Source organism: Crocodylus porosus, unplaced genomic scaffold (genome assembly GCF_001723895.1).
Source record: "Crocodylus porosus isolate Cpor-Errol unplaced genomic scaffold, CroPor_comp1, whole genome shotgun sequence".
Classification (NCBI taxonomy): Eukaryota; Metazoa; Chordata; order Crocodylia; family Crocodylidae; genus Crocodylus; species Crocodylus porosus.
The window spans coordinates 111,824,842-111,852,462 of NW_017728947.1; the positions used below are offsets into that span (position 1 = coordinate 111,824,842).

At 50.3% G+C, this 27,621-nt stretch overlaps 2 protein-coding genes across 6 annotated transcripts in view; one reads left to right on the forward strand and one right to left on the reverse strand.

The window, feature by feature from the left end:
* Positions 1-22,177, forward strand: part of ATL1 (atlastin GTPase 1) — a 44,195-nt gene extending 22,018 nt beyond the window's left edge. The window contains exons 6-14 of one of the 3 annotated variants that reach the window (XM_019550944.1): positions 1,648-1,704; positions 4,956-5,048; positions 6,538-6,676; positions 9,850-9,977; positions 10,957-11,013; positions 12,047-12,118; positions 12,470-12,901; positions 14,948-14,962; positions 21,271-22,177. In XM_019550944.1, the coding sequence (XP_019406489.1) occupies positions 1,648-1,704; positions 4,956-5,048; positions 6,538-6,676; positions 9,850-9,977; positions 10,957-11,013; positions 12,047-12,118; positions 12,470-12,901; positions 14,948-14,962; positions 21,271-21,381 (1,104 nt within the window). In that variant the 3' untranslated portion in view covers positions 21,382-22,177. The other 2 variants (XM_019550945.1, XM_019550946.1) reach the window with 2 other exon arrangements.
* A 2,793-nt stretch (positions 22,178-24,970) lies between these two features.
* The window catches only part of SAV1 (salvador family WW domain containing protein 1), a 28,120-nt gene continuing 25,469 nt past the window's right edge, over positions 24,971-27,621 (reverse strand). For 2 of the 3 annotated variants that reach the window (XM_019550947.1, XM_019550948.1), the window contains exon 5: positions 24,971-26,205. In XM_019550947.1, coding sequence (XP_019406492.1) covers positions 26,004-26,205 — 202 coding nt within the window. In that variant the 3' untranslated portion in view covers positions 24,971-26,003. The remainder of the gene's footprint in view (positions 26,206-27,621) is intronic. The other variant, XM_019550949.1, reaches the window with a different exon arrangement.

A 27,621-nucleotide genomic window follows, 5' to 3' on the forward strand; every position in this document is an offset into this window, starting at 1 on the left:
TTCCTGGAATCGACCTCAGAGCAGTATTGATTCACTCTTTCCCATGGGGATCGCCTTGCACGTCCACTGCAGACAGCAGAGGGGCACCAGCAGGTGCTGGTGAATGAAGATCAGATGTTATAATCCACATGGCTTAGGCCAGCGAGGATGTGGTCTGTGTGGATGAGAGGGCATGCCTGGCATCTGGATCTGGAGTGGGAACCAGAGTTAGGAAGCCTTTTGCTTGCGAGAGGCCATTTGAGGTTGAGGGGGCTGCCTATAGGCCAGGATAGGTCCCCTGTGGCTACCTTGAGATGACTGCCATTTTCCCGGAGGAGTTGGAAGTCATTAATGATGCACCAGAGGAGGTTACGGCGGAGGCTGTAGCTTGCAAGCAGAGGTCTCCTCCTGCCCGTGTCCCGGGGTTGGTATCGGAGCAGGTGGGAGCGGGGCTGAGTCTGGCTCTGTTGATCTGAGCGGTCAGATTGTAGAAACGGCGAGGACAGACGCAGGAGGTGTTTCCACGAGTGCTTGTCTGGGTATCAGCTCTCCAGCCTTGTTCACAATCACTGGGAAGCTGAAGATTAAAATTGCACAGCACAGTTACGCAGCAAATTTTGTACAGCAAATTCTCCTCCCAGTGTTTGAAAGAGCCCTAAAGAATGGGACAGATGCTGCTGGTTTATAACTGCAGACATTGGGACTCTCACGTACGCTGCATCGCAGGTGAGCCTGGCTTGGCTAAATCCTGGAATCGTGGCCCCACTGATCTACTAATTATGGGAATATTTTGCTAACGATGCCCCGTCCTTTGCTTATGTTTTGTGCATTTGAAATGTCTTTGTTGTTTTCAAATAAGTTAAAAAAATGAAGAGACAGGAAAGCAAGAATTTTTCTGGGGGAAAAAAAAAATCCAAAGAGCATTTGGATGATTTCTGCCTCGTCTCAGCCAGTCCCCTTTGCCAGGCAAATGTCTGTGGAGGGGGTTTTAAAACAGTGCTGTTTATTGTACGTGGCACGGCTGTGGGGTGTGGGGGGTGAGCCACGACAGTCTACCATGTCGATCCATTTTTAGGCACCTGCAAAATAGCAGATTGTCCTCTGATCAGAAATAACAGCCCCGAGAGGCTGGAGAACTTCCAAATCTGGCTGCTCTGCTAAAAAAAAACCCAACAACGCCCCCCCGCCAGCCCTTTCTCTCACTGCGTGTTAGCTCCCCTCCTACCATCTGTTCAGTGGCAGTGTGGGAGCTGCAGCTCCCGAGGGGTCAGCGCCCCTTGCTGAATCCCGGTCCCATCTGTGCTCAGAGCACTCGAGGACGCCCCGCCTGCCGCTCTCCGCCGGCGCCCGCGAAGCTCTGGGCAGCGCAGCGCAATCAAGCAGCTGCCTTCATCCCTTTATATATACTCTTTCTAACACCGGCCTGGCAACAAAAATTTCCAGGCTGAGCCCGTGCACATCAGGTGATATTTATAGCTGCTTTATAGGCCTCTAAAATGCAAGCAGAAAATGCACACTCCAGCAGGCCTTAATGGCAGCGGTGCCCGTGACACGGTTAGCCCTGGAAGCAGGAACCACGCGGGATCAGCCGCGCTTCCAGGCACCACGTGTGTTGCGTTGTAGGTTTAGAAACTGAAAGGCTGACTGATGTTTTGCTTCTTGCTCCAGCTCTTTACAGAATATGGGAGGCTGGCCATGGAGGAGACGTTCCTGAAACCCTTCCAGGTGAGTAGCACAAAGCTGGCGATGAACAGGGGCTGTCTTCCCCCGCCCCGGCTGCCGGGACCCGCTTGGCATCACCACCAGGTGTCACTGCCGTTTGCACTATGGGAAGAAAAGCAGCTAGAGAAAATCAAACCGGGGAGAATTTGCTGAGCTGTGGCATAAAAGAAAGGCTTCTTGTTCCTTCACCCGCCGGGCAACTGCTGCAGTCCATTACAGCAGCCAAGATCTCTCTTCCTTCCCCATTTAAATTTGCCTGACAACCCCTAAGGGCTGCCCCATCTTTCTGGATCAGATGAGAGTGACTGACAAGCCCATGGCCCATGCGAGGAGCTGCTCTGAATGACGAAAGGAAGGTGAAAGCTAGCGCGAGGCCCTGCTTGAGCCCCTCCAGGCCCTGTTTTAAGGATGCAAGCGTTGTACAGACCTCAGGGTATATTTCTGCCGTGGCTGGGCTGTATTTCTTGCAGCCCTCCCAGGCCGGGGAAGGAGAAGGCAGGGACAGAATTGCAGCCAGAGCTTTCCTGGGTGCACGGCAGGCCGGGCGATGCGAGGTGCTGGGGGAGGTTAGACTGCTTGATGGACATCCCCACGCCATCCATGGGTAGGGCTGTGGCACTGACCAGCTATGGAGCACGCTGATGTCCCCACAGTCACTGACTGCCCGGGGAGGGTTGGCTGCTCTGCAGGGCCTGGGAAGCCTTCTCCCAAGGGATGCTGGCTGGGGGCACAGCTGGATGGGAAAGACCATGGGAAGGGAGGCTGCCATTACAGAGCGGGGCAGTTCCCTTTCTCCATGCTGTTTCCCGCTGCCCTGCTCAGATGGAGACCACTGGCTGCCCCGTCTCTCTGCAAGAGCTGGAGGAGCAAGGGGTCCACGGGAGCGGTACAAGCCAGGAAGCAAAGAGGAGTGAACACAAAGAGCAGACGAGGCTGCGAGAAGAAAGGGCCATCAGGCACCTCCGGCAGATGCTAATAATGGCTCGTTGGCTCTTCTGAATACAGGCCTCAGCGCGAGAGCCTGTATGAGCACAGCTGATTTAAACTGATCAGCAAGAAGGCGAAGGGGTGGCCTGTACCGTCTCCCAGGACAGCCACGGGGAAGAGCTTGCGAGGGCAGGCTGCTTTTTTAACCTCGCAGAGGAAGGCGCGAGGAAAAGGCATGGCTGGAAGCTGTAGCGAGGCAAAGGTAGACCACAAAGAAGCTGCAAATGGTAACTAACCATTGGAGCAGCTGGCTCGGGGCACGGGAGCCTGGGCATCAGGACCCCGGAGCTGAGAAAGCACCAGGCCGCACTCCCGCCAGAAGCAGTGGGCTGGAGGCAGAGATGCCGGGGGGGCTGTGATGTGGATTAAGCAGAAAGCCAGGTGAGATGATCTGAACAGTCACTTCTGGCCTTAACATCCAGGAATCTGTGAATGAATCAGCTGCTGCAGGAAAGTACTGCCAAGCGATGAGCGGTAGTGAGTTGCCTGCACCGGCTCACTGCTTTTGGGGAGGCCGTGATCCTCGGCAGTGGAAAGGGTAAACCCCCTCTATCCCTCGATCACACCGGCGCTGAATCGTAGTCACCCGCCCTCGCTGTGTGAAAGCCTCCGGGAGATGCCCTAGCAAAGGCTGCTGGAGCCCCAAGACCGATGGGTGCGCGGCGGGGTGCGCAATAGGCCTGATCAGGGCTACAACAAGCCAGGACCACTTGGCTGCAAGCACAAGGACCTGGAGAGCACAGGGAGGGGAAGGGACCAGCGAGCAAGGCTCTGACTGGACAGGCACACGCATGAACTCCTGGACACGTCTCTCGAAAAGCCGCGCCTTATGGAGAGAGAAAGAAGGAGCGCTCTCTCCTCCCATTAAAACTGTACTTTAGGCAACAGCCACTGCCCCCCTGCAGGATGCCAGGTTGGCACCCGCTCCTTCATCCGTACCAACAAACCTGGCATTCCTGCCTAGACAAAGACGTGCCTCCCCGAGTCCTGGTCACAGCCCCGCTGGCAAAGGTACGTGGGGTGAAGTAGACCGGGAGCACACGACTGGCACTGAAAAATCTCTCTGAACAAACAGGATCCCTTGACCGCGCCGGTACGTGTTTCTTTGTTGAGCAGAAAACGCGGGCACCCCAAGAAACGAAGCCCCCCCAGCGCTTTCGTCTTTGTCCGCTCGCTGCGCATGTGTTTCCCATTAGAAGTCAGCTTGGCCAGATGCCTAGGCTGAAGAAAAGTGAGGCTGTCGATTTTCCCATAGGACAAAACTAAACGTGGCTGCAGCGAGGGCTCTCGTTGCCTTTGTCCTGGTTAGCAGACCTCCTTTTCAGCTTGCAAGTTGGGGTCCTAGCTATTGTTCTTTCCCAGCTACGGATCTCAGAAAGGAAGAGTTTGAATAATTGCCCCTGTTCTTCTGGCCAAAGAATCCAACTTCCAGCCAAGTCTGTATGTGGCATTGTATGCAAATGTGCTTTTTTCTTTTAACCCTGGGGAACAAATCTCCTCCTGGGTAGAAGACTGCACCGTGGTCTGGATGACACTTTTGTAGAAGGCAGGGTAGATTTGCATCTTACAGAATAACCTATATATAGAGGACATGTATATATAGCACAAGCTTTTGTGAGTGCATCAGCAACTGAAAAAGCTGCTCCTGAAGATGCACGAAGCATTTAAAACAAATATTTGTTATCCTAATACAGCTGCTTTTAAATTCACTGAATAGCAGCAACCCTGTGTCCCAAAGTCTGTCTATTCAGAGGTGATCAGCCAATATCTTTAAGAATTGCGCCTGCATCGTATGTATTGCGTTTGCTAAATCTGTGGCTTGATAAACTTCAGACGGGGCGCTCAACTGTGATTGGTTGGCCATCACATGCTTTTTTTTCCCCTCCTCTGCCTTTTGATTCGACGAACATGCAAACACTTTAGCCAGGAATATTTCCACGTAGTTTGGAAATGGATTTTTCCCATTTTTTCCCCCAGCAAGGCTAGAATACCCAAATACTCATGGCAAGTGAATGCAAGGTGGCTGTGAACATGGCTGAAATGCATTTAAAAAAATAGTTGAACAGATATTAGCAAAACACCTTTATCATTATTAACAACAACACAATTAATAATCGCCCAGCTCCAAATGCTTTTTTCCGGGGAGGACTGTGGGATCCAGGCCTGATCCAAAGTCTAGCAAAGTCAGCGGACGTCCGTGGCCTTTGCGTCAAGCCCGTTCTGCGCGGCACTGATGCGCCCTCTGATTTCTGCTCTCTGCTTTTTAGTCCCTCATATTCCTGGTCCGGGACTGGAGTTTCCCTTACGAGTTTTCCTACGGATCTGATGGCGGTGCAGAATTTTTGGAGAAACGTCTTAAGGTTTGTTCCGTATTTCCCTGTGGTTCTTGATGTGAACGTGCCCAGATTGTATAATGGTATAACTGGGCCCGGCCAGGGCACTGGGCTGGTTGTGGAGAAGGGCTCAAGAACGAGCGGGAAGATCCTGCTCCCTCTCCGTGCAGGCGGCGGCTGCTGCTTTCCATACACCCCGCAGGCACCGTCTGCAGACTGTAGTCTTAGATCTTGGTACTGCAACGGGTGGGAGAGAGAGGCATACGGTCCCATGGAGGAATGGAGAAGGGAGTGCAGAGCACTTGGCTGAGCGACGCCCCGGTCTCTCTCACTGAGACACGCGCTCGGGAAGACGCTCTGTGTCACTGCAAATGCATCCGATCCCCACCCAGACCTGTTATCCAATGCTGCCACGAGCAAGGGGCTTGCATCTTCCTCTGACATCTCCAGGAGCATCAGGAATAGCCTACCCTGTCCTGAGCCTTGGCACGCAGCTGCCTTGAAATGTAACCACCCGCACTCCCTAACACACCCACTGAGGGATGAAGGCCTTGGTGGAGATAGAATCATAGAAAACCATAAAATCTTAGAAAACGAGGCTTGGCAGGGACCCCAGGAGGTCACGCCTAGTCCAGCCCCCTGCTCCAAGCAGGACCAGCCCCAACTAGATCAGCCCAGCCAAGGCTTTGTTGAGCCAGGCCTGAAAGACCTCCAAAATGGAGATTGCACCACGTCTTTGGGTAACCTGTTCCAGTGCTTCACCACCCTCCTAGTGAGCAAGTTTTTCCTAATATCCAACTTAAACCTCCCTTGCTGCAACTCAGGGTGCCTTGGTAGAGGCTGGATCTTGTAGAGCGGCAGCAGAAAGGCAAGTGGTGTGACAGCAGGGAGCAGAGAGGGGCATCCTGGAAATAACCGCCTGGCCTGCTTAGATCCTCCAGCGCGGGGATGTCCCGGCTGGTAGAGACCAGCGAGATCCCTCTATAGTCTGAGAAGCATTAATTAAAACCCACGTGGAAGTACTCGGTGCTGTCGTCTCCCTGCATCGAGACTGCTGCACACATACAGATGATCGCATGACCAGGATCATTTTTCAGGACTAGCTGCTTGCATGATGAACACGATGAGAGCAGGCGCTAGGAGGAGTACTCAGGAAACGCATGGAGGGTTTGGTAGTGGAAATAATGGAGCAGGCCTAATTCAAGGAGATGCCAGGAAGCCCCTGATGTGACATCCCGAATGCTCGTGTATTCCAGGCATACTCGTGCATGCACATATTCAGGGGGCAATGATGGGGTCCAGGGCATGTGGTCAGAGCAGGACAGCTCTGCCCGTGGCCGTGTGAAACGTGCAGAAGTCTCCTTCTGAGCACAGTCCTTCCCATACAGCTCCTTCCTCCCTTGCACAGTCCCCGTAGCGCGCACCCCGCGTTTCAACCGACGCTGTTGCTGGCGCGGTACTTGCGTTCCCTCCGCCTGACATGCAGACGTGCTGACTTCAAGCTGCTCTCTCGCAGGTCTCGGGAAATCAACACGAAGAACTGCAGAACGTCCGAAAACACATCCATTCCTGTTTCACAAAAATCTCCTGCTTCCTGCTGCCTCACCCTGGCTTGAAAGTAGCCACCAACCCAAATTTTGATGGAAAACTGAAAGGTTTGAAGGAAAACGATCTCTTTCCTTTCAGACACTTAACCTGATCATTTGCGTTCGTATTTGAATGTCTGCTTTACATGCAGCGGCAGAGGATCCCATTATCTCCTGAAGTCCTGAGATCGTTTCAGGAAAGCACTACTGAAAGCAAATGGAAAGGCATTGTCAGACTCCAGCCAACAAGCTGCTCATGGCCAGAGAAGCTGTTGGTTTTAGTCTTAAAGAGGGGATGTGTTAGGCATTGCCTGTAACGAATAATATGATAGTGCCCTAGCTAGATGACTGAGCATGAGATGATATCAGGGAAGGCGAGGCTGAGAGTTGAATTTTTATGGCCACGTCTGTAGTTAATTCACACTTTGTATTGGTAATGCAATGCAGACGTAGGTTTGCAGGTACAGTTCACTGTGGGGGCAAGACTGCTCAGAAAAAAAAAGGCAGCCCATTTGAAACAGCGAGATTTCACTCTGAAAAGCTTTGCAAAGCAACTTTTAGGTTAATTGTTCTTTGGGGCTGTGTTGCCTTTGCTGTGAATCTGCTGGTCAGCCACGTACCCATTGCTGAGCTCTCTTGGGAGTGAGGAAAACACCCCTTTCGCTTCAGATGAAACAAGCAGAACAAACACTGAATTTCTCCACCCCCAGACTGTTGTTCAGCTCTTGCTTCTGGCAAAGTATGGGGCTCACAACAGAGAAAACAGTTATCTAGTAAGGCCGTTATTCTCCAATACAGTGGTCCCCAACCTATAGCTTGCGGCCACTACGTTACCTGCAAGACCCACTAACTTTGCTCCTACCTGCAGGGAGTTGTGCTTTTCGTGGCTGCACTTCCTCAGGTTGCCCTGGGAAAGCAAAGTAGCACGCTGCTTGCAGTGCTTCCTGCTCAGGATGGCTGGCCATGGGCCAGACAATGATCCTTCCCAGATTTCCCTCCAAGTTTAACTTCAGGAGCCTACTAGACCATCATGCTGGCTATGGAAAGACTCAGCGTATGGAGCATGTAATAGCCTCTTAATACCAGTGCTCTTTTCCTTCAAATGCTCTCTCAGCTCTGTTAGAATTAATCATATCCTTTCCTTTTTGTTACCCTCTCCATGCCCAGACACAGTGCATTAGCTTCCACCTTCTGGTTTCAGGCCATTTAATATGAATGGTAGTAAATATACCATGGACATTTTTCTACCTTGAAGTGTCTTGGCTGTGCAGCAACTCCATCTGCATCAGTCAAGGTAGTAAAAGCGGCCCATTGGCTTCCAGCAGCTCCGTCAGGGCTGGTGGAGATGGTGATGAGACCGAAACTTGCCCAGTTTTGTTGCCTCTTGCTATTGCTTTGCCCTACTGGAGCCTGCTGCAGATGAGAGTGAAGCTTTACTCAAAATATGACAGACATGTAGCAATATAGCTACCAGGTGCTGAATTTTGCAGTAACAATACCACCACCAAGCAAGACTTGGTAAGAAACCAAGGAGCTATATCCTGTTCCGGGCCTGACTGGTACCTTTAGGATCACAGTGATGCCACTGGCTCCATCTGATTTGTTGTATTAGCACAACACTTGTGGAGCAATGGTTTGGAGATACATAAGCATCTCTGTTTAATAGATGTTAGCATGGAGGCCTACAGCTGAGGGGTCCCTGTGTTCTCAGATATCGAGGTGATGGGTGTATTCCTAAAAACGACTTTGGGAGGCTGCGGGTAAAAAATCAGCACTGAGGTGCTCAGAGGCTTCATCATGAGAAGACGAGCCCGTGTTTGAGCAAAGGCCTTGTTAGGTAGTGGTGTATGAGAACCCTGCTCCTTCCCAATGCAGCCAAGGCACTTAGTAAGGAGGACAAATTGGACCCATCTGCCAGTGGCAGGGGCAATGAGAGAAGCCTGCATTGTCTAATGTAACAGGATAAAACAAGTGCATTAATCCATGTACAAGAGCTCCCAGCCTGCAGGTAGCCTGAGGGTGCCACTGCTTTGAAATATTCATATGCAATATTTTAAATACGCAGTGCACATCCGAAACAAGAAGCCCATTGCTGAGACAGCTCCTCAGTTAGTGCACGCAGAGCCAGGATGGAGAGTTCTCCTTCTTGTAAAAGTGTGGGCTCTAAGGCTGAAGGCTTGAGACGCAAGTGCTTTTAATGAAAGAGCCGGAGGAGAGGATGGAGATGGGCACGGCATTTCCACACCTGTTGGCAAGAGCACAAGCTGCCTCTGCACATATCATGAAGAGCAGAGCGTGCAGCTGCCCATGCACCGAGGGTCTCCTGCCCAGTTATTCAATGTGAATCCCTCTGCTCTTTCAAACCCGGGCAGCTTTCCACCAGCAGAGGTGTTAGGGACAGCAGGAATACCTTTGGGATTGGGGGTGGAGTGGCGTTGAAGACCAAGGAACCAGCCCAGTAGTTGGTTACCAAACTACAAACTTGCCCAGTAAACCACCCCACACAAGCGCAGTGCAAGCGGGGTAGGAAGACCTGAGGGCTAGGATTCCCTGTGTCCGCCGGCCGGCCAGGCGGCTAGGACATCCCGGGGAATACTTCTGCAGGATGTTACCTGGGCGCTATGATGCGGATTTCTAATACCAGCTTGCTTGGGTGTTTCATATTCTGTTAAGGGCGGGCCGCTGTGGTTTTGAGAGTGCTGGATGAGCCAATCGCATTTCACAATTCAGTCTAAGTTCTACGAATTTATGCATGGTTGCCTGGCAACCTTTGGGATCACTCGCTGAACCGACCAGCATCCAATCATTTTGCCTGTTTATGTGCCACCTGCACCACATGGTCATAGACCGTTTCCTTTAATGTCGGTCAAAGTCTGAGTAGTGAAACCACATCCTCGTGCAGCTTGCTCGCTGCCGGGATTACAAATCGGCCACACCGTTCTGTGTTCGGAGATGCACGAAATAGCTGATTCCTCATATTAAAGCACAGATAATCCCCTTTTATGCTACAGTGGGGTGGATGTGTGTGCAACTTGTTGCAGGTGTAGAGGCTGGTTTGGAAATTTGGCTGTATCCGTGTGCGTGGTAGCAGCACAGAAAGATCATTGCTGCTGAGGGCAGACCTCATAGGGACACAAAGCATTCCCATTTGCACCCTGGCTGGGGTCACCCACCTGCCTTGCACAGGGTTGCATCGTGAAGCATGAGTCTGACTATGGCCCTGACCTTGGGTTTGCTTGCAGAAATAGATGAAGAGTTCATCAAGAACTTGAAGGTGTTGATCCCTTGGCTGCTCGGCTCCGAAAGCCTGGACGTTAAGGAGATCAATGGAAACCACATTACCTGCCGGGGCCTCGTGGAGTATTTTAAGGTACGGTCTCCTGAGCTATGCGACGTTTCAGGGACTCAGATGGAGCGGCGTGCACTTTCTCCCCCGCTTCAAAATGAGACACGACATAGGGTGGACCAGGATACGCTGTCTGGAGAGGGTACGTGCCCTCATTTCAGGTCCTTACGAGGCTCCATTATCATGGGCTCCATGTGCCTCAGTTCTGGGGTATATTCATCCACGCACATCCCAGCTAACCTCACTGGGCAGAGGGGGAACTGAGGCAAAGAGGGGGTGTCTACACTGGTGCTTGGGGTCAGCCCAAAGGTCATCCTCAAGCCCATGTCCGCTGACTGACTTAGATTGCAACCCCTTAAACTTGACCCTCTGCTCTCAGTCCAGCTGGACCTGGAAGCTGTGGGGCTCCAGGATCGACCCGGAGGTCAACCCTGCCCTCCTTCCCCACCTCTCCTACCCCTCCTTATGGTGCGTTTGGGTGTGTAGGTCTTGAGCACAAGAAGTCAGCCAGCAGAAGTCCCATAATGCCATGTTTCTGATTGATGGCCCTTCTGCACTCCATCTGCTGTCTCTTCTGCCCATAATTACAGCTATGCACAGAAAAAGAGACAAAGTGATAGGCAAGACAATTCCCAGAAAGGCTCCGCTTGAGGTACAGTGGTTTGGGCCACAAAGCAAGGTATAATTAGGAAAGGGTAGCCCACATGGCCTGGGATGGTTAAGAACTACCCTCAGGGGTGACCGTAAATATCAGAGTAGACCTACCCAGAGAGACTGACAGACTTGCCCAATGTCACACATGAAATCAAGTCCAAGTTGCTCCCGCTCAGCTCAGGACGGAACATTTCTTGCTGGGAGCCAAGTTGAGCTGGATTCCTGTATCCCATTTGTGCCTTTTAAAATCTCGCCATGGGTGAGTACATGATACAGGGGCATGTCTCCAAGTGCCTTGGGTAAAGACAGTGTTATGTGCAAACAGATGCTTTTCTTTGCTCTTTCCTAGGCGTATATAAAGATTTATCAAGGAGAAGAACTGCCACATCCAAAGTCGATGCTGCAGGTATTTATGCTGCGTGCTGTTGGCTGGCATGATGCACAGAGTGCTTGGCATTGCTTTTCAGTCAGGCTAATGGAAGGTTTCAGGTTGCTCTAGATGTCCTACCACGACCCTCCAAGGAACAACCACATACAAATCTTTTACAGTTGCATCCGGGAGCATTTTCAAAAGCACTCATGTAGCCTGGGAGCCCAATTCCCATTTTAAAAAGTGACGCTGTCATCCAGGACTGTTCTTCATGAGACAGCAGTGGAAGCTGTTTGCAGAAGGGCCTGTGACAGCATGCTTCCCATCATCATGTTCTCCACACATGGGTTCACATAGGAATGGCTTCCAGGTGCACCTATCAATCCCAGGTTTGGGTCCTGGCTTCTTGAGATGTCACTCCTCTTTCCCTGTGCAGCAGTGGCCATTGGTGTCAGCTGAGCTGCTTTTGCAACGTGTGGTGATTAGACGTAGGATCCGCTTGGACTCTGGAGTTAGCCAGTGCTTGCACCTACACCCCAAAGGGAGATCACAGAATCATAGAAAATGGGGGTTGGAAGGGACCTCAGGAGGTCACATCTAGTCCAGTCCCCTGCTCAAAGCAGGACCAGCCCCAACTACATCATCCCAGGCAGGGCTTTGTCTAGCCAGGCCTTAAAAACATCCAAGGATGGAGATGCCACCACCTCCCTTGGTAACCTGCTCCATCCAGTGCTTCACCACCCTGCTAGTGAGAAAGTTTTCCTAGTATCCAACCTAAACCTCCTTTGCTGCAACGTAAGACTATTGCTGCTTGTTCATCTGCCCCCACTGAGACCAGAGATGGAGTAGGGCTCCTCTTATTGATAGGAGAGAAAAGGCAAAGGGGCTGGTAGAGAGCTGTCATGGGGGTGCAGAGAGGACAGCATTCTGTGAAAACTAGAGAGCTGCTTAATTTTTGCACGCACGCACACTTCAGAGAGCAAGGATATGCATGATGTGTACCCGTGCACACGAGCAGGCAGCTCTTGACAAGACCTGATCTAAACCTTGCTTTCTGCCTCCCTCGCAGGCCACAGCGGAAGCTAACAATTTAGCAGCAGTTGCCACTGCCAAGGACACCTACAACAAGAGGATGGAAGAGGTAAGGCCAACACTAGTATTTTTGCTGAGACCAAACATATTTCCCAAGTGACTAGACGGCAGAGGACCTGCCTTTACGAGGCAGCTTATGGTGACACCTCTACCTGGGAACGATTTACTGATCCAAACTTCTCAGTGAAACTTGGGAGGAATTTAGATGCAGGTGTCTCAGGTGACTAAAATGCTAAATGTCAAAAACATGCTTTCAGGGCCTCTTTCAAACAGCAGTCAGGTGGTAAAAATCACCAGCCAGTTCCAGTGCCTGGGGGCGGGGGGCCACAGTCTCAGACCCAGGACCCACCGTGATCGGTCTGACACGCGTTTTGAGTAAGCAGCTCTTTTCTCCCTCCAGGTCTGTGGGGGTGACCGGCCTTTTCTTGCACCCAGCGACCTCCAGAGCAAACACCTGGAGCTCAAGGAGGAAGCAGTGAAGCTGTTCCGTGGCGTGAAGAAGATGGGTGGGGAGGAATTCAGTCGCCGTTACCTCCAGCAGCTGGAGAATGAGATAGATGAGCTCTACATACAGTACATCAAGCACAACGACAGCAAGAACATCTTCCACGCTGCACGTACCCCTGCAACATTGTTTGTGGTCATTTTCATCACCTATGTGATCGCCGGTGTGACCGGATTCATTGGGTTGGACATCATAGCTAGTCTATGCAACATGATAATGGGGCTGACCCTTATCACACTGTGTTCCTGGGCATATATCAGATACTCTGGGGAGTACAGAGAGCTGGGAGCAGTAATAGACCAAGTGGCTGCAGCCTTGTGGGACCAGGTAGGAGAAATCACTTCTGATACCGATATACGTTCTCTGACCTTGATTTTCTTGGGGCTTCTCTCCTTGGAAACAGCCTTTAGATGCAACATCTGAGGTTGCTGAGTTGTCCCCGCCAGAGTCAGCTGCAAGACTGGGGCTTAGCTTAACCAGACCCAAAACATCTAGAGCAGAGGTGGCCAAACCGAGCTGCGTGCAGCTCCTGGGCAGTGCAGACGTAGCTCCTGAAGCAAAGGAAACAGTTCAATAAAGGCAAACAGTTTTTTCCTTGCTCTCCGTTCATTTACTTGCTACTCTTGAGTTTCTTCTGTTCTCTCACAGTAGTTTTTCTAGGAAATCATGCAACGATAAAACCGTTTCAGGGACTGGGCCCTGGGTGCAAAGCACCGGCGCCGGGGCCTGCGGGTCTGCAGCCTTGCGCATCCTGTTGCTCTTGGCTGTTTCAAGGTCCGGGATTGTGGCTAGCAGCGTGCTGGAAGTTTGGCCACCTCTGATCCAGACAGGGACCTCTGCCGGTGTCTCCAGCATTTCAGCACCCGCGGGATCTGCCTGCGTGGGGCGGACAGAACCGTGCAGCCGACATGAGTGACTGGGGTGTCGGGGGAGATGCTGGTGGCCAGGACGGTGGCCCGGGGCAGAACTCCCCTCTCCCTTCGCTCACTTAGCAAAGCAAAATGGATACGAGAGTGACAAGGTTTAACATACCTCTTCCCTGAGGTGGATGGGCAAAAACATCCCCTGTTCAGACGCTCTGGGTTGTGCAACCCTGAGTCCTAAGGCAAGGCTCATGATGCAGCTGGCTGGGTGGACAATTCCCCACAAAACGAATGGCAGGGGAAGAGTTAGCTGAAACCCAAACCTCTCCGGGGGATGTTTTGAGTCATCCCTCACTGGAAAGATTTCTCAGGCCACCCTGGCATTTCTGGTCAGAGCGGAGAGAGGGAGGGAGGGAAGCAAGCCACAGCAGATAGGGACTGAGACACTGCTGGGATGTGGCAGATCCAGGTCCACCTCCCTGCTCTGCTGGATTCAGGGCTGAGACGGGCTCCTTCCCCCAAGGCGAGAGCATTCCTGCAGCTGCTGCCCCCGGCTGCTAAAGTTGGAAGTCGCTGCATCCCCTCGCCGGCTACGTTGCAGGCAGACAGCACTTGCAGGTGTAAAAAAAAAAATCTGTATTGCAACTCTTCCTCCCTCTAAACCCTTCGGCAACAAGCCGTTTCCTTTGCTGTCGGGTGGGCGTGGGATTCTGCCATTCCCATCCCAGCCGGCTGGATCTCGGAGGCTTTGCTCTCGATGGGCCGACCCCGCAGCCCCTGCCCCGAAGAGCTCACCGCCTCCGGCAGAGCTTCCGCACCGAGGTCACAGACCTTGGACAGGAAAGGCCCCTTGGTTTGGGAAACAAAGCACGGCTCAACCACTGCCCGCCTCTACTTGGAGTCAAAGCTCAGGGCAGATGTGAGATCTCGGTAAGGTCCAAATTAGAAACATCCGTGAAGGGGGAAAACCAAGTTGTAGCAGACTTGTGTCTGTAGTGTGGGCCAGGTCGCAGCCCGTGGCGTATGATTCGAGGTCTTGGAGCCATGTTTCTAGGGCGGTCTCTCCAACTGGGCTACGAGCACCCCTGCAGGGATGCGGCGAACGAGAGGGCGCACGCGAGGAGGGAATGGGAATGCAGGAAGAGGGCAAAGAGAGACCGGCGTGGGGAAGGGAACACTACAATCCCTCTGGGGCGGCTGGTGAGGTTCCCACATGGTTGTAAAGTGATGCTTTCTTTATTATCCAGAACGTGCAATGATAGGGATACAGAGCAGTACAACCGCCTTAAGGAGGGCACGGGACCCAAAGCCCTTCGGGAAGCACTGATACCCCAGGGAGCATGATTTGAGGACTCTCTGGAAGGGAAAGGCTTAATGGATAGAGGGAGCTGGGGAGTGTTACCCTTCAGAAAAAGGCGGTGTACGCGAAGTTGCATGCTGTAACGTTACCGAGAAAGCGCATGATACACACGGATGCTATTTTTTCCTTTTCCCACTGCCTTTGCCACAGGGAAGCACAAATGAGGTAAGTGGCTTTACGGTTGTCACACGTCTCCCCTGGTTGCATGCCTCATCATCTGTCCTTTCTGCACAGCTACCGTCCTGAGGGCATGCGGCTGACTGGCACGGAGAGGCCAGCTCGCCCGCCTTCACCGAGAAAGTCCCCGTGCTGTATGCATGTTTAAGTTACTTGGCTCGACTTCGGTTTTTTGTAGCTTGTAGAAATGTGAAAGACTCCTGGAGTGGCTGGGATTCCCAAAGCGGTGGATGGAGCTCAGTGCCTAACTCCCCATGAATTTCCCAAGGGGAGCTGGGCACCTGAACACATTAGGCTCCTTTGAAAATCCCACCTCTCTGCTCCTCGTGGAGCAACAAGAGAGTTAACAGGCTACGCTGCCTGGGAATGCAGCCTCCCTGTGCCATTAGCCAGCAAGAAAGTCCATCTGCCTTACCAGTATCTCTCCAAACATACTTTGAAAAGCCCTGTATCCGGCCAGACAGACCAGGGGTGCTCTTCAGCAGATGCACAAGTCAGGACACGTGGATCCAATCACAAGCTCACAGCCAAAAGCCCTAGGAAGAAGTTGAAGCCTGTGGGGAAAAGAAATCCAAAGAATACGCTAGGAAATCTGGTCGTCACACCAGACAACAAAGCTAACCTATTTAACGACTTCTTTGCCTCCATTTTCCTGAGCAGGGACCAGATCAGCCCTCACCGGGACCCCTCCGGCCCCAGGGGAGGCGCACTGGCCAAGGGTCAGGGAGGATCTAGTCAGGGAACGTCTGGGGGGACGGGACGTATTCAAATCAGCGGGTCCGGACGATCTCCACCCCCGAGCGCTGAGGGAATTGGCTGCGGTCATTGCGGGACCCCTGGCACGGCTGTACGAGCACTCGTGGGGCTCTGGTGTGGGGCCGGAGGACTGGAAGACAGCTAACATGGTTCCCATCTTTAAAAAGGGGAGGGAGGAGGACCTGGGAAACCATAGGCCAGTTAGTCTTACCTCAATCCTGGGCAAGCTTTTTGAGAGAGTTATCCTGGCACATGTCCGCAAGGGGCTGGGGGGAGATCATGCTTAGGGGCAACCAACACGGGGTCATCAGTGGCAGGTCCTGTCAGACCAAGCTGGTGGCCTTCTACGACCAGGTCACCAAATCCTTAGACGCAGGGGGAGCAGTGGACATCGTCTTCCTGGACTTTCGGAGGCCTTTGACACTGTCTCTCACCTCGTTCTCATTAAGAAACTGGGGGCTGTGGTGTCGACACCCACACAGTCAGATGTGTCGCCAACGGGCCGGAGGGCCGCGCCCAGAGAGCGGTGGTGGACGGGGCATGTTCGACCTGGAGGGACGTAGGCAGTGGGGCCCCCCAGGGCTCGGTCCTTGGGCCTGCACTGTTCAACATCTTCATCAGCAACTTGGACGAGGGGGTAAAAAGCACCTGTTCAAATCTGCTGATGGCACCAAGATGTGGGGGCATGTGGGCACGCTAGATGGGAGGAACAGGCGGCAATCGGACCTGGACAGGTCACAGGGGTGGGCGGATGAGAACAGGATGGGATTCAGCACCGACAAGTGCGAGGTGGTGCACCTGGGGAGGAACAACCGGCACCATACCTACAGGCTGGGGAACTCCCTTCTCGGCAGTGCAGAGGCAGAAAAGGATCTTGGAGTCATCATTGATGCCAAGATGAACATGGGCCGGCAGTGTGGGGACGCGGTCAGGAAGGCCAACCGCACCTTGTCCTGCATCCACAGATGCATCTTGAGCAGGTCCAAGGAGGTGATCCTCCCCGTCTATGCGGCACTGGTCAGGCCGCAGCGGGAGGACTGCGTCCAGTGCTGGGCGCCGCACTTCAGGGGGGATGTGGACAGCATGGAGGGGGTCCAGAGGAGGCCACTCGCACGGTCAGGGGGCAGCAGGGCAGGCCCTATGAGGAGAGGCTATGGGACCTGAACCTGTTCAGCCTCCACAAGAGAAGGCCGAGGGGGGATCTTGTGGCCTGTTGCAAACTAGTCGGGGGGGACCAGCAGGCACTGGGGGGGTCCCTGTTCCCCCGAGCACCGCCAGGAGTGACCAGTTATAAGTCAGAAGCTAGCAGAGTGGAGATTCAGACTAAACTTCAGGATGCGCGACTTCACAGTCACGGCGGCTAGGGTCTGGAACCAGCTTCCAAGAGAAGTGGTGCCGGCTCCTACCCTGGGGGGCTTTAAGAAGAGCTTAGCTGAACACCTAGCTGGGGTCGTTTGACCCCAGTACTCCTTCCTGCCATGGCAGGGGGTCGGACTAGATGATCTGCTCAGGTCCCTTCCAACCCTACTAACTATGAAATTATGAATATAGGGAGGCATTTGATTACCAAACATTTGATCTGAATCACTTGCTTGTGCCAGGCAGAAGTTGTGCTCTGTTGCTTTTAACGTTCCAGGTTAATATGGGCAGTTTTTTTGTGCTGGCTCAAACGGGGAGGCCTGAAAACTGGTTTCTTTTCTAACAGCCAAGTCTTGCATTGCCACTCAGCACTCCTGCTGAAACTAATGGCAATTTCCCCTCGGTGAGGAGCCAAGGCTCTCCTCTTGCATTTCCCGAAAGCACTGTTCACCGCTCCCAGGATGTGAATGTACGTCAGAATAAGTGAAAATCAGAGACATGGCAAATCTCACTTACCTCCCCACGTACCACCTTCTGCAGGGAAACCACCGGGTCAGGTGTTTTGCTCTGTGCCCTGTAGGATAAACCCTGCCTTTGTCACATCAGTGAGAAGCAGATTCCCCTGCCCTGCTATTAATCATGCTTTATGGGCAATGCTGTCTGGTGCTTAGATTAAAGGAGTGGCATTCAGACTCCCATAAAGCCACAGAGAAGTCAGGCTGGAAGGGACCTCCAGAGGTCATCTAGTCCAATCCTCGGCTGGATCATCCTATGCAAACCATCCCGTTCAAATCCATAATCCAGATCCATGCCCCATTCTGTCACTTATCACTTCCACGATGCAGTCTGTTTCTCTGGACAGCAGGTGAGATGCCAGGCTGCTTTGCAGGGCTGTCCTGGAAGGAACTGGAATTAGATGTAGCTATAGCAGGGCTGCCTATCCGGTGGCTTGCAGGCCACATGCGGCCCAGGAGGGGTTGATGTGCAGCTGCCAGGCTCCCGACTGGCCACTGCTCTCCCACATCTGTGACTGCTATCACAGGGCTTCCCTCCCTCTGCTGATTCCCGCCCTGGTCCCAGGGGGTGGGACAGTGCAGGAAGCTGTGGCTGAGTCTGGGGTCTGATGCAGCAGGATGAGGGGTGGGGAAGAGGAAGGTCACAGGCACACGGTGCAGCGGCAGGGGGCATCCGTGGGATGCATAGCCTGGGGGAGACTATGGCTCATCACAGCAGCATGAAAGTTGGACAGCCCTGAGCCAAAGCACTGGGACCTGCAGACTGAAAAGGGCGGCATGAGTGTTTCCCAGTTGTCATGTATTTCAGATGTTCCCAACCCCCAGGACTGAGCCGTGAAGGGTTGGCTGCTGGACCAGAAGCCCAGAAGTGACCGGTATACTGTGGACCGGCAGCCAACCCTTTTTTATACTCTGTATAGGCACAGACATTTTATACAAAGTATGAAAAAGGGTTGGCGGCCGGTCCACGGCATGCTGGTCACTTCCGGACTGCAGTTTGTCGGTCTGCAGTTTGCCGGTCCACGGTCACTTCCAGGCCGCGGTCTAAAAAGGTTGGGAATCACTGACATGTATCTTCCCCATCAGCGTGAGCAATGTCCTAGCGCCCCTGCTCTTAGAGCTTGTGTGTCACGATTCGGTGACAGGACCAAACGAGCGCTGCGGATCAGGCTGCGAGAGCCAGGGGAACCCACCAGCCGTGGAGCTCTTTGAACGGCAGCTTGTACTTGGTCACTGGTTTTTCAAGCAGTTTCCCCCCGAGCTGGTTGAAGCCTTCCTCCTGAGACCAGATGCCATCGGGGACCCCGGCAGCTCCTGGGCTGTGGTGCCACCAAGCTCTCAGCAGACTTTTAACCATCCAGCAGGGGCCCTGTGGAGACACAATTTGACTCACTGCCGTTCCCAGCTGGCTGTCAAAAACTGCCTACCTTGGTACCCAGAAGCACCTGAATTTGGAGCATCTCAATGAAAAATGATTTTCTTGCCTGTGGACTTCCACATGGAAATCTGGGCCAGGGGCCTTTCCTGGTTGTGCACAAGTAGCAGAAGACAAAGAACCCCCTTACCTCCAGGGCACTCTCAGTGGCTCTTCTCTGTAGACTGCCATGGAGTTGTGAGGAAGGACAACTGGAAAAGCACCATTAAAAGTGTTATGAGAGCCTCCGATTTGCGTTAAACAAGGAGAGGGAAGCTTATTCTAAGCAATCCCAGAGTTGACAATGTAAGATTAAGGCACGTTCTTAGTGTCGGGGATGAAATCGAATTTTTAGCAGACTTCAGCCACAAGCCCTGGCTCTGGCCTCCTGGGCACTGTCTCTCTCCATGCCAGGCAATGGGAACAACCGCCGGGCCCAATACCCCAGGCACCAATGCTGACCTCCCTCCGGAAGTTGTATTGCATTTACCTGGGGTCCTTCAGACCTTCTGGTTGCTGAAAATTGGGCCCACTCTTTGCCAGCCTGTTTCTCTTCGCTCAGGCAGAGCAGGAGGTGCAGCTGTGCTTAGCAGAAGTTTTGAGCAGTCAGCACCAACTTTTCTCTGATAAGAGCGGCCGTGAGCTTGGCTTCTTGGTCAGCACAGCTGGGCTTGACAGCGTTTGCACTGGAGACCATTGGGCTCAAAGTAGCCATGGACCAGGACCCACAAGTCCAACTGCCAGAGCCCCCTGGCACTAACACTTACCCTTAAATCTCCCCTCGGGCTTCAGCACATCCCTCGTAGAGCTCAGTTTCGAGTTGGTCTCCATGGTGCCACCCTGCCCTGCCCCTGGTTTGAGAGAGACCCCTCCTAAAGCAGGCCTTGTCCTTTCATAACCAACCTGTTTGCCTGACGGGGAGGCCGACGCCAAGTTTGTTCGCAGCCCACCCAGGAGCAGCGTTTTCACTGGATAGTAACTCGCTTTACTTCCCAGGATGCTTCTGCTGGTCATTAAGGGGATGGGGGTTCATGGAGGTTTACTGACTGCCCCCCATTTGTCTTCTACTAGCTGCAAGGGTGTCTCTTGACACCTCCTGCACTTTTCAGCTCAACATGGAGACTCACCGAGGCACCGGCAAACTGCTCCGCACTCCCGCAGCAATGGCCTCCAGTGAAGAAAGTGGAGGGTGCTGATTCACAGGTGCTCGTCGTCGTTGCTGGCCAGCCCTCGATTGGAGGATGGTCTCTACCATGGCTCGCTGATGGGTCTTGAGGCAACTTGAGTCCCATCCTTGAGCCACAGACCTGTCTGCAGAAGTTACAGGGCTTCCCACAGGGTAGGCCATAGGCCAAGATTTCTCTCCTTTTCCTTCCTCCACTCAACGGTCCCAGTGGCACAGGCCTTGCTCTCGTCCTGGGAACAGGGCAACCTTCATGTTGATGAAAGAAAACCAACAGATTCACGTCACTCTGAGCTTGCATGGCCACGATGAATAGCAAATACTCCTTTAACCTAGAGCCTTAGGCTTGAACATTTAATGCTTGGTCAAAACTATTTTTTAAAGACATGGTTGTATTCACAATGAATTCTCCACAAACAATGGGGGTAAAAATACTTATCGTCTAGCAAATCAGTGTCTCTGTAGTGGTTTGTGTGGTCTCATCTAGAAGATAGCAACACGCATGCCACTAGCAAGACACTGTTGAAAATGAAATGATATGCATTTGTCTACAGAACGTGTGCACGTTGGATGCCTGAAATCTGCTACATGGCATGTTCAACAGCAAAATGAATGGGTATATTGTATGTACCGCCAGCTTAAAACCACGAAGTACAATGTGTGCAGGAGACCACCCTTACTAGACAAGTGTGGGACTTGAAATCAGGGTCCCCAGGTTTGATAGGATTTGTAAAAAGTCTTTCATTGCATGAGCAGTGCTTTAGCAGTCCTTAAAGCTGGCGTGTAAGGAATGCTTCTGTAACTAATCCATATTTAAAGGCATGACATTGGCATTCCTCAATGGAAGAAAAGTCAAGTCCCTAATGGTTGGGTTAAGTATTGCTTTTCTCCCTCTAAACAGCAGACCGTGTAAAGATAGCGGGTTCAATCTATATGTCTTTTATGTCAAGGAAATGGAGATGCAAGTCATTCACTGCATCCCAGGTGCCCATCGTGACTGTTGAGCCTGCTACTGTAACTTTTCATAAAATACTGAGCTAAGAATTAAATACTTTGTCTTTTTTTTTAGGCTCTGTACAAACTTTATAGCGCAGCAGCAACGCACAGACATTTGTACCACCATGCATTCCCTGCACAGAAAGCAGAATCTGCCGAAGGCTCAGAAAAGAAGAAGATGTAAACTGGAGGCTCTCAGGCAGCTGCATGACAGGAACACCTCCGCCTTCTCATCGGTTAAATACTCTCACTGTTGTACCTATGCTCAAGTGTCTGAAGCTCCTGAAATGGAAAAGGGAGAATGAAAAAACAAAATGTGCTTGTAAGCCGGTTTGATGTGTTTGCTTTTTAAGTTTGGCAACACTGTTTGATGGGAAGATATAGGCATGTTTTCATTTTGTTAATATGTACATATTTATTTTGCTGCAAATATATACAATGCTCTTATAATTTTTAATATCAAACATCATTTCCAGCTGATTTAGGAAATCTTGTTTTCCGCTTTAAATCCATACACGTTATTCTACAGGCATTAATAAAATGATGTGGTAATAGGACTACAAGTTTTCCAGAAAGCATCTTGGCAGTCTTCGGAAGGACGACCTCTTCTTCCGTTACTCCCAGAATTTGAGCGAGCATATCATGTAACCAAAGGTTTTCGATCAATTAACGTTTTCCTCATATCTGCCATGACTACATGACTGCATCAGTACAAGTGAAAAAAAATGTGTTAACTTGCTTTGTCAGAAATTGTAAGGACAGTTCTTCTTGTATGGTATGTTTAATGATATTGTAAGGAAAGCAAACTTTTTCTGTTCCTAACTTTCATGCACAAAAAGATCACTTTGTACATGTATTTGAGAAAGTTTCACTGTATTTCTGTATATACACACACATACAGCATAGAATGTGTTCAACAGTTCTATCTATTCTTTTATTGTCAAACGATTAAAGTTTGCTTTTGGTTCCTATGAAGCGGATCCTATTGTAAACATTTACGTATTCATTGACGGTGCCCTCATAGATTTTAATGTTAGACTCCAATGGCAGAAAGCAAGGTAAGCTCGTACTTTACTGGATAACTAAGAGAAGTTTAGTTGTAAGCAGCAGGCTCATCTCATCAGTCGTAAAAGGGCCCTTTGCTTACCACCACAATTTCCTTTAAAATCAACTGCAGACTACCATTGAGAAACGCACGCAGTGGAATTTGCTTCTGTTGATCATTCAGCTGCACCAACGGCATCAAACATCTGGCCTATTTGGCCAGATGCAATCCAGCCAAGATCTTATCTGACTCTGTTTCACAGGCCAGATTCAGATTCTGCATTATGGAAACTTCAGTTTAAAAAGTAGCTTCTGGATCTTACAGTTAAAGAAAAGTTCCCATATACAAAGTAATGCAAAGCCAGCGAGATCTTTGCCAGGGTCTGCAGACAACCAGAAACACCCTAAGGGACACGACACACATCCATACAGCAAGACTCATGGAGGTGTTGGGCTCAGGAAATGACATGCTTTAAAGGCAGATTTTAAACTTCACAGATGCGTGGCCACCCGAACAGCACAAGGACTGTACACTGCTTGTGCACACACAGAAGACAGCACTATTTCCCACTGAATACTACCGAATGCCCCAGAAATTTTATTCTGCATTCAGCTCATGTGTCAGCCTCCTGTTGCTATCAGCTGGCGATCTTCTGTGGATCAGGAACATTGGAGGGCCACCCATTTTATACACACGGCAGCAGAATTAAAATATACTGTGGCCCTGCCCATGGATTGAGTTTAACATCTGCTATGCAGACCAAATCTTCCCAGAATCTCATTATTGCTTACAACTTTTCACAGAATCATAGAAAGTGAAGGTTGGAAGGCACCTCAGGAGGTCACATCTAGTCCAGTGGTTCTCAAAACTTTTTTGTACCAGACCCATTCATAAACATCAGCGGCCAGTCCGACCCACTGCCCCTGCCCAGAGTCCCCCACCATGGAGAAGGGAACCCCCACACAGCCCCTTGCAGGCTGAAACTCCACCAGCCCGCAAGGGAAAAGCCACAGATTCCCACGTTTCTTTTAAAGGAAAATCCATTTTTAGAGTTTGTTCACAACCCTTTCATATATTTTTGCAACCCACTTATGGGTTGCAACCCACAGGTTGAGAACTGCCGATTTAGTCCAACCCCCTGCTCAAAGCAGGACCATCCCCAACTAGATCATCCCAGCCAAAGTTTTGTCCAGCTGGGTTTTGAAAACCTCCAAGGATGGAGCTTCCAACCATCTCCCTGGGTAACCTGCTCCAGTGCTGCACCACCCTCCTAGTGAGACAATTCTTCCTAATATCCAACCTAAACCTCCCTGGCTGCAACTTGAGCCCATTGCTCCTTGTTCTGTTACCTGCCCCCACTGAGACCAGCCCAGCTCCATCCTCTTTGCAACCCCCCTGCAGGGAGTTGAAGGTTGCGATTAAATCCCCCTTTGGGCTTCTCTTCTGCAGACTAAATCTGCCCAGTTGCCTTAGCTCCATTTCATAAGTCATGTCCCCAAACCATTTTAACTGCTGTCTGCTGGATTCTCTCCAATGTGTCCACATTTTTTCTATAGTGGGAGGCCCAAAACTAAACACAATACTCCAAGATGCGGCCTCAACAGGGCTGAATAGAGGGGAATAATCACTTCCCTTGACTACTAGCAACACTCCTACCAAAGCAGCCCGGGATGCCGGTAGCCTTCTTGGCACTAAGGGCACACTGCTGGCTCATATTCAGTGTATTGTGCACTGTCGCCCCCTGGGCCTTGTCTGCGGAGCTGCTGCCCAGCCAGTTACCCCCAGGTTGCACCGGTGCATGGGGCTGTTGTGTCCTAAGTGCAGGACTTTGCACTTGTCCTTGCCAAACCTCATGAGCTTCCTTTTGGCCCAGTCCTCCAATTTATCTAAGTCACTTTCAGTCACCCATATCAGAGCACTTTCATAGTTGTGCAGATTGGATCTTACTACCTTTCAAAATATATCTGTGCTATGTCCACTGTCCAAGCCACCTGCGGAGTGTTTAGATTGAGAGTGTGGTTGGGGGTAGAAAGGTAAGAAAGATTTATTGACTTAAAAAAACCCCACAACTACGCATAGTAACAAGACAAACGATGACAGACAAAAGCAATTCGAGTCGGCGATTTATCGGCAGTCCCTCTGATGCCCGATACACAGCAAGCTTCTCTTTCCACAAAGTTCAGTGGGGTCAAGCGTCTCCGAACAACGCTGTCTGAGGGGTGCCGGGAAGGACCCTGGAATGCAGTTCTTGGGCTCCTCAAGGTCCATGGGCCCACTGATCCAGGCACCAGCTAACTAATCCTTTTCACAGAGCTGCATCTTTCTTCTGAATTGTTTCCAGCTATTTCAGCTAATTTGTAGCTTCTGAAAGACACTGATAACATATGACCACTTAGATCCCTTTTTTTTCAACTGTCCTTAGACTGACTAACAGCAGTACAAGCCTTGCATTTCTTTGATAAGGTAATTTTAACTGCGCCACAGGGCCTCACTACTTCTAGGCTTCACTAAATTTATTAGGCTTTACTTTATACAAGGCCTCACTACATCTTAAACTATAATTAGGCTTTTAGCAACAACTTATAGCTTAATATTTAAACAAATACAGAAAAACACGTGGTCTAATCTTCATAGAGCCTTCAGCAAGCATGTTTATCACACACATACTTTTCAGCTGCCACGGTCCACTTGAAATTCTGGATAGGCAAATCAATCACATCCACACTTATTAATCAAAAAACAAATTTATTGAAGTGATTTACAGGAAATGTAGTTCTTGTCTGCAACAATAATTATTGCACTAAAAAGGATCCATAAATAACATTTCAGACAGCTAAGGAACCCAAGAAAATATTGGAAGGGGTACCTGTACAATTTTTAAAAAATCATGTATAAAGAGAACTTTGCTACAGGACAATGTTTTTGCAAAAAAATTTTGATTCTTTAAATTCCCTGATTTTATCATGGAGAGTTAAGGGTGATAAAGTCAGCTGGATAATTCTAACATCGCCCAACATGCCTCATTATAAACTACAGTCAGCTCAGCATGCGTAGGTGCTGGTCTTAGTCTCTGAGAGGCTTGCAGGTCATTTTCCCTCTGACAAAATTCTGTGCAGACTAGTGGCAGATCTAAAGTGATCCGCTGCATAAAAACAGAGTAAAAAGATAAGGCAACCTCATGCTTCATTTTGTCGATGAAGCATTTTATTCTGATTGAAAAGCATCTGTTTCTGCACTACTGGCAGGTGCCGCTGCAAAGTAACAATGTTGGTGTTCTGTACATTGAAGTTGTAAACGAGAGCAGTCTCTCTCCAGAGATTAATGTAGGACATATGAAGGGGAATAAAATGATGACTTTCGATTTTAATGTTTTGCATCCATGACATTCTTCGTAATTGCATCTGCTGCTGTTTAAAAATACAGAAGTCAGCTTCTTAATACTACAGCTGGCTGCTAGCAGGAGATACCAGGATGAAGTCCATTTCAGACTCCACACTGGCTCTCGAAATAAACTAAACTTTTTTTTTTTGCACAGAGAAAGATTAACAAACATTTTTCATTCTATGAACAGTACATAATATATGTAGAAAACAATTCAAGAAGATAGTTACAAAGGTGCAACATCAACAAAAATAAGCTGCCTTTTTAACCAAAGCACTTGTTCATGGTTTTTTAAAAAAAAGTGAAAATAATCTTTTAAAGCTTTTTAGTGTTCTCATAAAAGTCAAGTTTAAAAAAAAATCCCCAAAAAACCTGTTAGTTTAAAAATTCTTGCCGTGTTGCTGTGCATACCACTGCTGCCTCTGCTTGCGGTTCTCCAGCTCACTGTGAAGGGCTTGTCTGTACGCTTCATACAGTTTAACAATTCGTTCCAGTTCTTTCATGAAGAGCAGCTTCAGCATTCCCTGGTATGTGTCCAGGTCTGCTAGCTGGAAGAGTTCCCACTTCAGAATGTGATCATATCTGTTTGGATACATGAGCAGCTCATTTACATGTGGTCATAAGCAATTAGCCACAAAACATTATACAAAAATATATAACCCGGAAGTCACCAAGAGCCTATTTCATCGGTAGTTTGCAGTGATAAACCTGTTTCAAATGGAGAACACTTCTGCAGTTGAAAGGCATACGTGAGAATGTCTATATGAGAAAGTAATTTGCTTCCTGAAGGAAGGAGAAACCATCACTTGAGGGGGGGGGTCATTCAATTGCACTTTATTTATGAATTAAACATACCAAATTGTTTAACAGGAAAAAAAACTAAAATGACTGATGGTCACATGGACAAGTGGCTGCTATAAAACAAAAATAAAATACATTCTGGATACATTAAAACACTTCAAATAGGAGTGAGGGTTTTCAATTTTGTCTGCATGCTATGAACAAGAAATATTGGTCAGAAGAGCATGGAAAACGTTATATATTCTCGCATATAACATGCTTTGGAATACAACACATGCTTGTTTTTGAAGATAGGATGAAAGAATAAAAAGTTTCCAGTTATGGCTGCATAGAGCAGGTGCAGGGCCAAATCTTCAGCTGACCCACCCTCACTTTCCTGCTTAACTAGAACCCTAGATGCAGCTGAAGAGTGGTCTCCACAGGTGGTCTAAGATTTTAAAAGAGCTAGTCTCCAGGGCTGTGAAACAAGGGAGGCTAGGACCAGCCAGCAGATAACAACAGTCTTAAGAAAGGTGGGCTTGATCAGTGAAACATCAAGACCATTATAAAGAAGGAGAGACCATCCTTAATGCCTGTGCAGTGAAGAACTGAGCCATAACCCTCAGCTGCCTGAACAGTAATGCCACAGCTAATGCTCAATATGGTGTTTCCCAACCTTTTTCGCCCCATGGCACACCGGACACAGAGCAGGGGTGGGCAGTTGGGAATAGGGGAGTTCATGGCCAGCTGGACGCTGATGGGAAGGCATGGTATGTGGCCAGCCAGATGGCATTTTGAGCTGGAGCCACACTCCACATCCATCTGTGTCCCCAGAGCAGCAGGTGGGGGGCATGGCTCCAGCCCAAGTTCACGGCACACCTGGACGTGCCTGATGGCACATCGGACAGCACACTGGCTCGGAAACCCTGGCTTAATACGTATGCCCCCCATTTACTTTATTTTTGCAGGGGGGAGGGTGATTTTGGGGGAAACGGTGCCTGATGTAGGCAAGAAAATAGAGCAACAGACTGCTTAAACCCAAGACTTCCGGATCTCACAGGATTTTCCTGGGTTCGCAGACTCATAGATGTTAGAGTTAGAAGGGACCTCAATGCATCATCGAGTCTGACCCCCTGCACAGGCAAGAAAGTGTGCTGAGTTCAGATGACCCCAGCCAGATGCCTATCTAACCTCCTCTTGAAGACCCCCAGGGTAGGG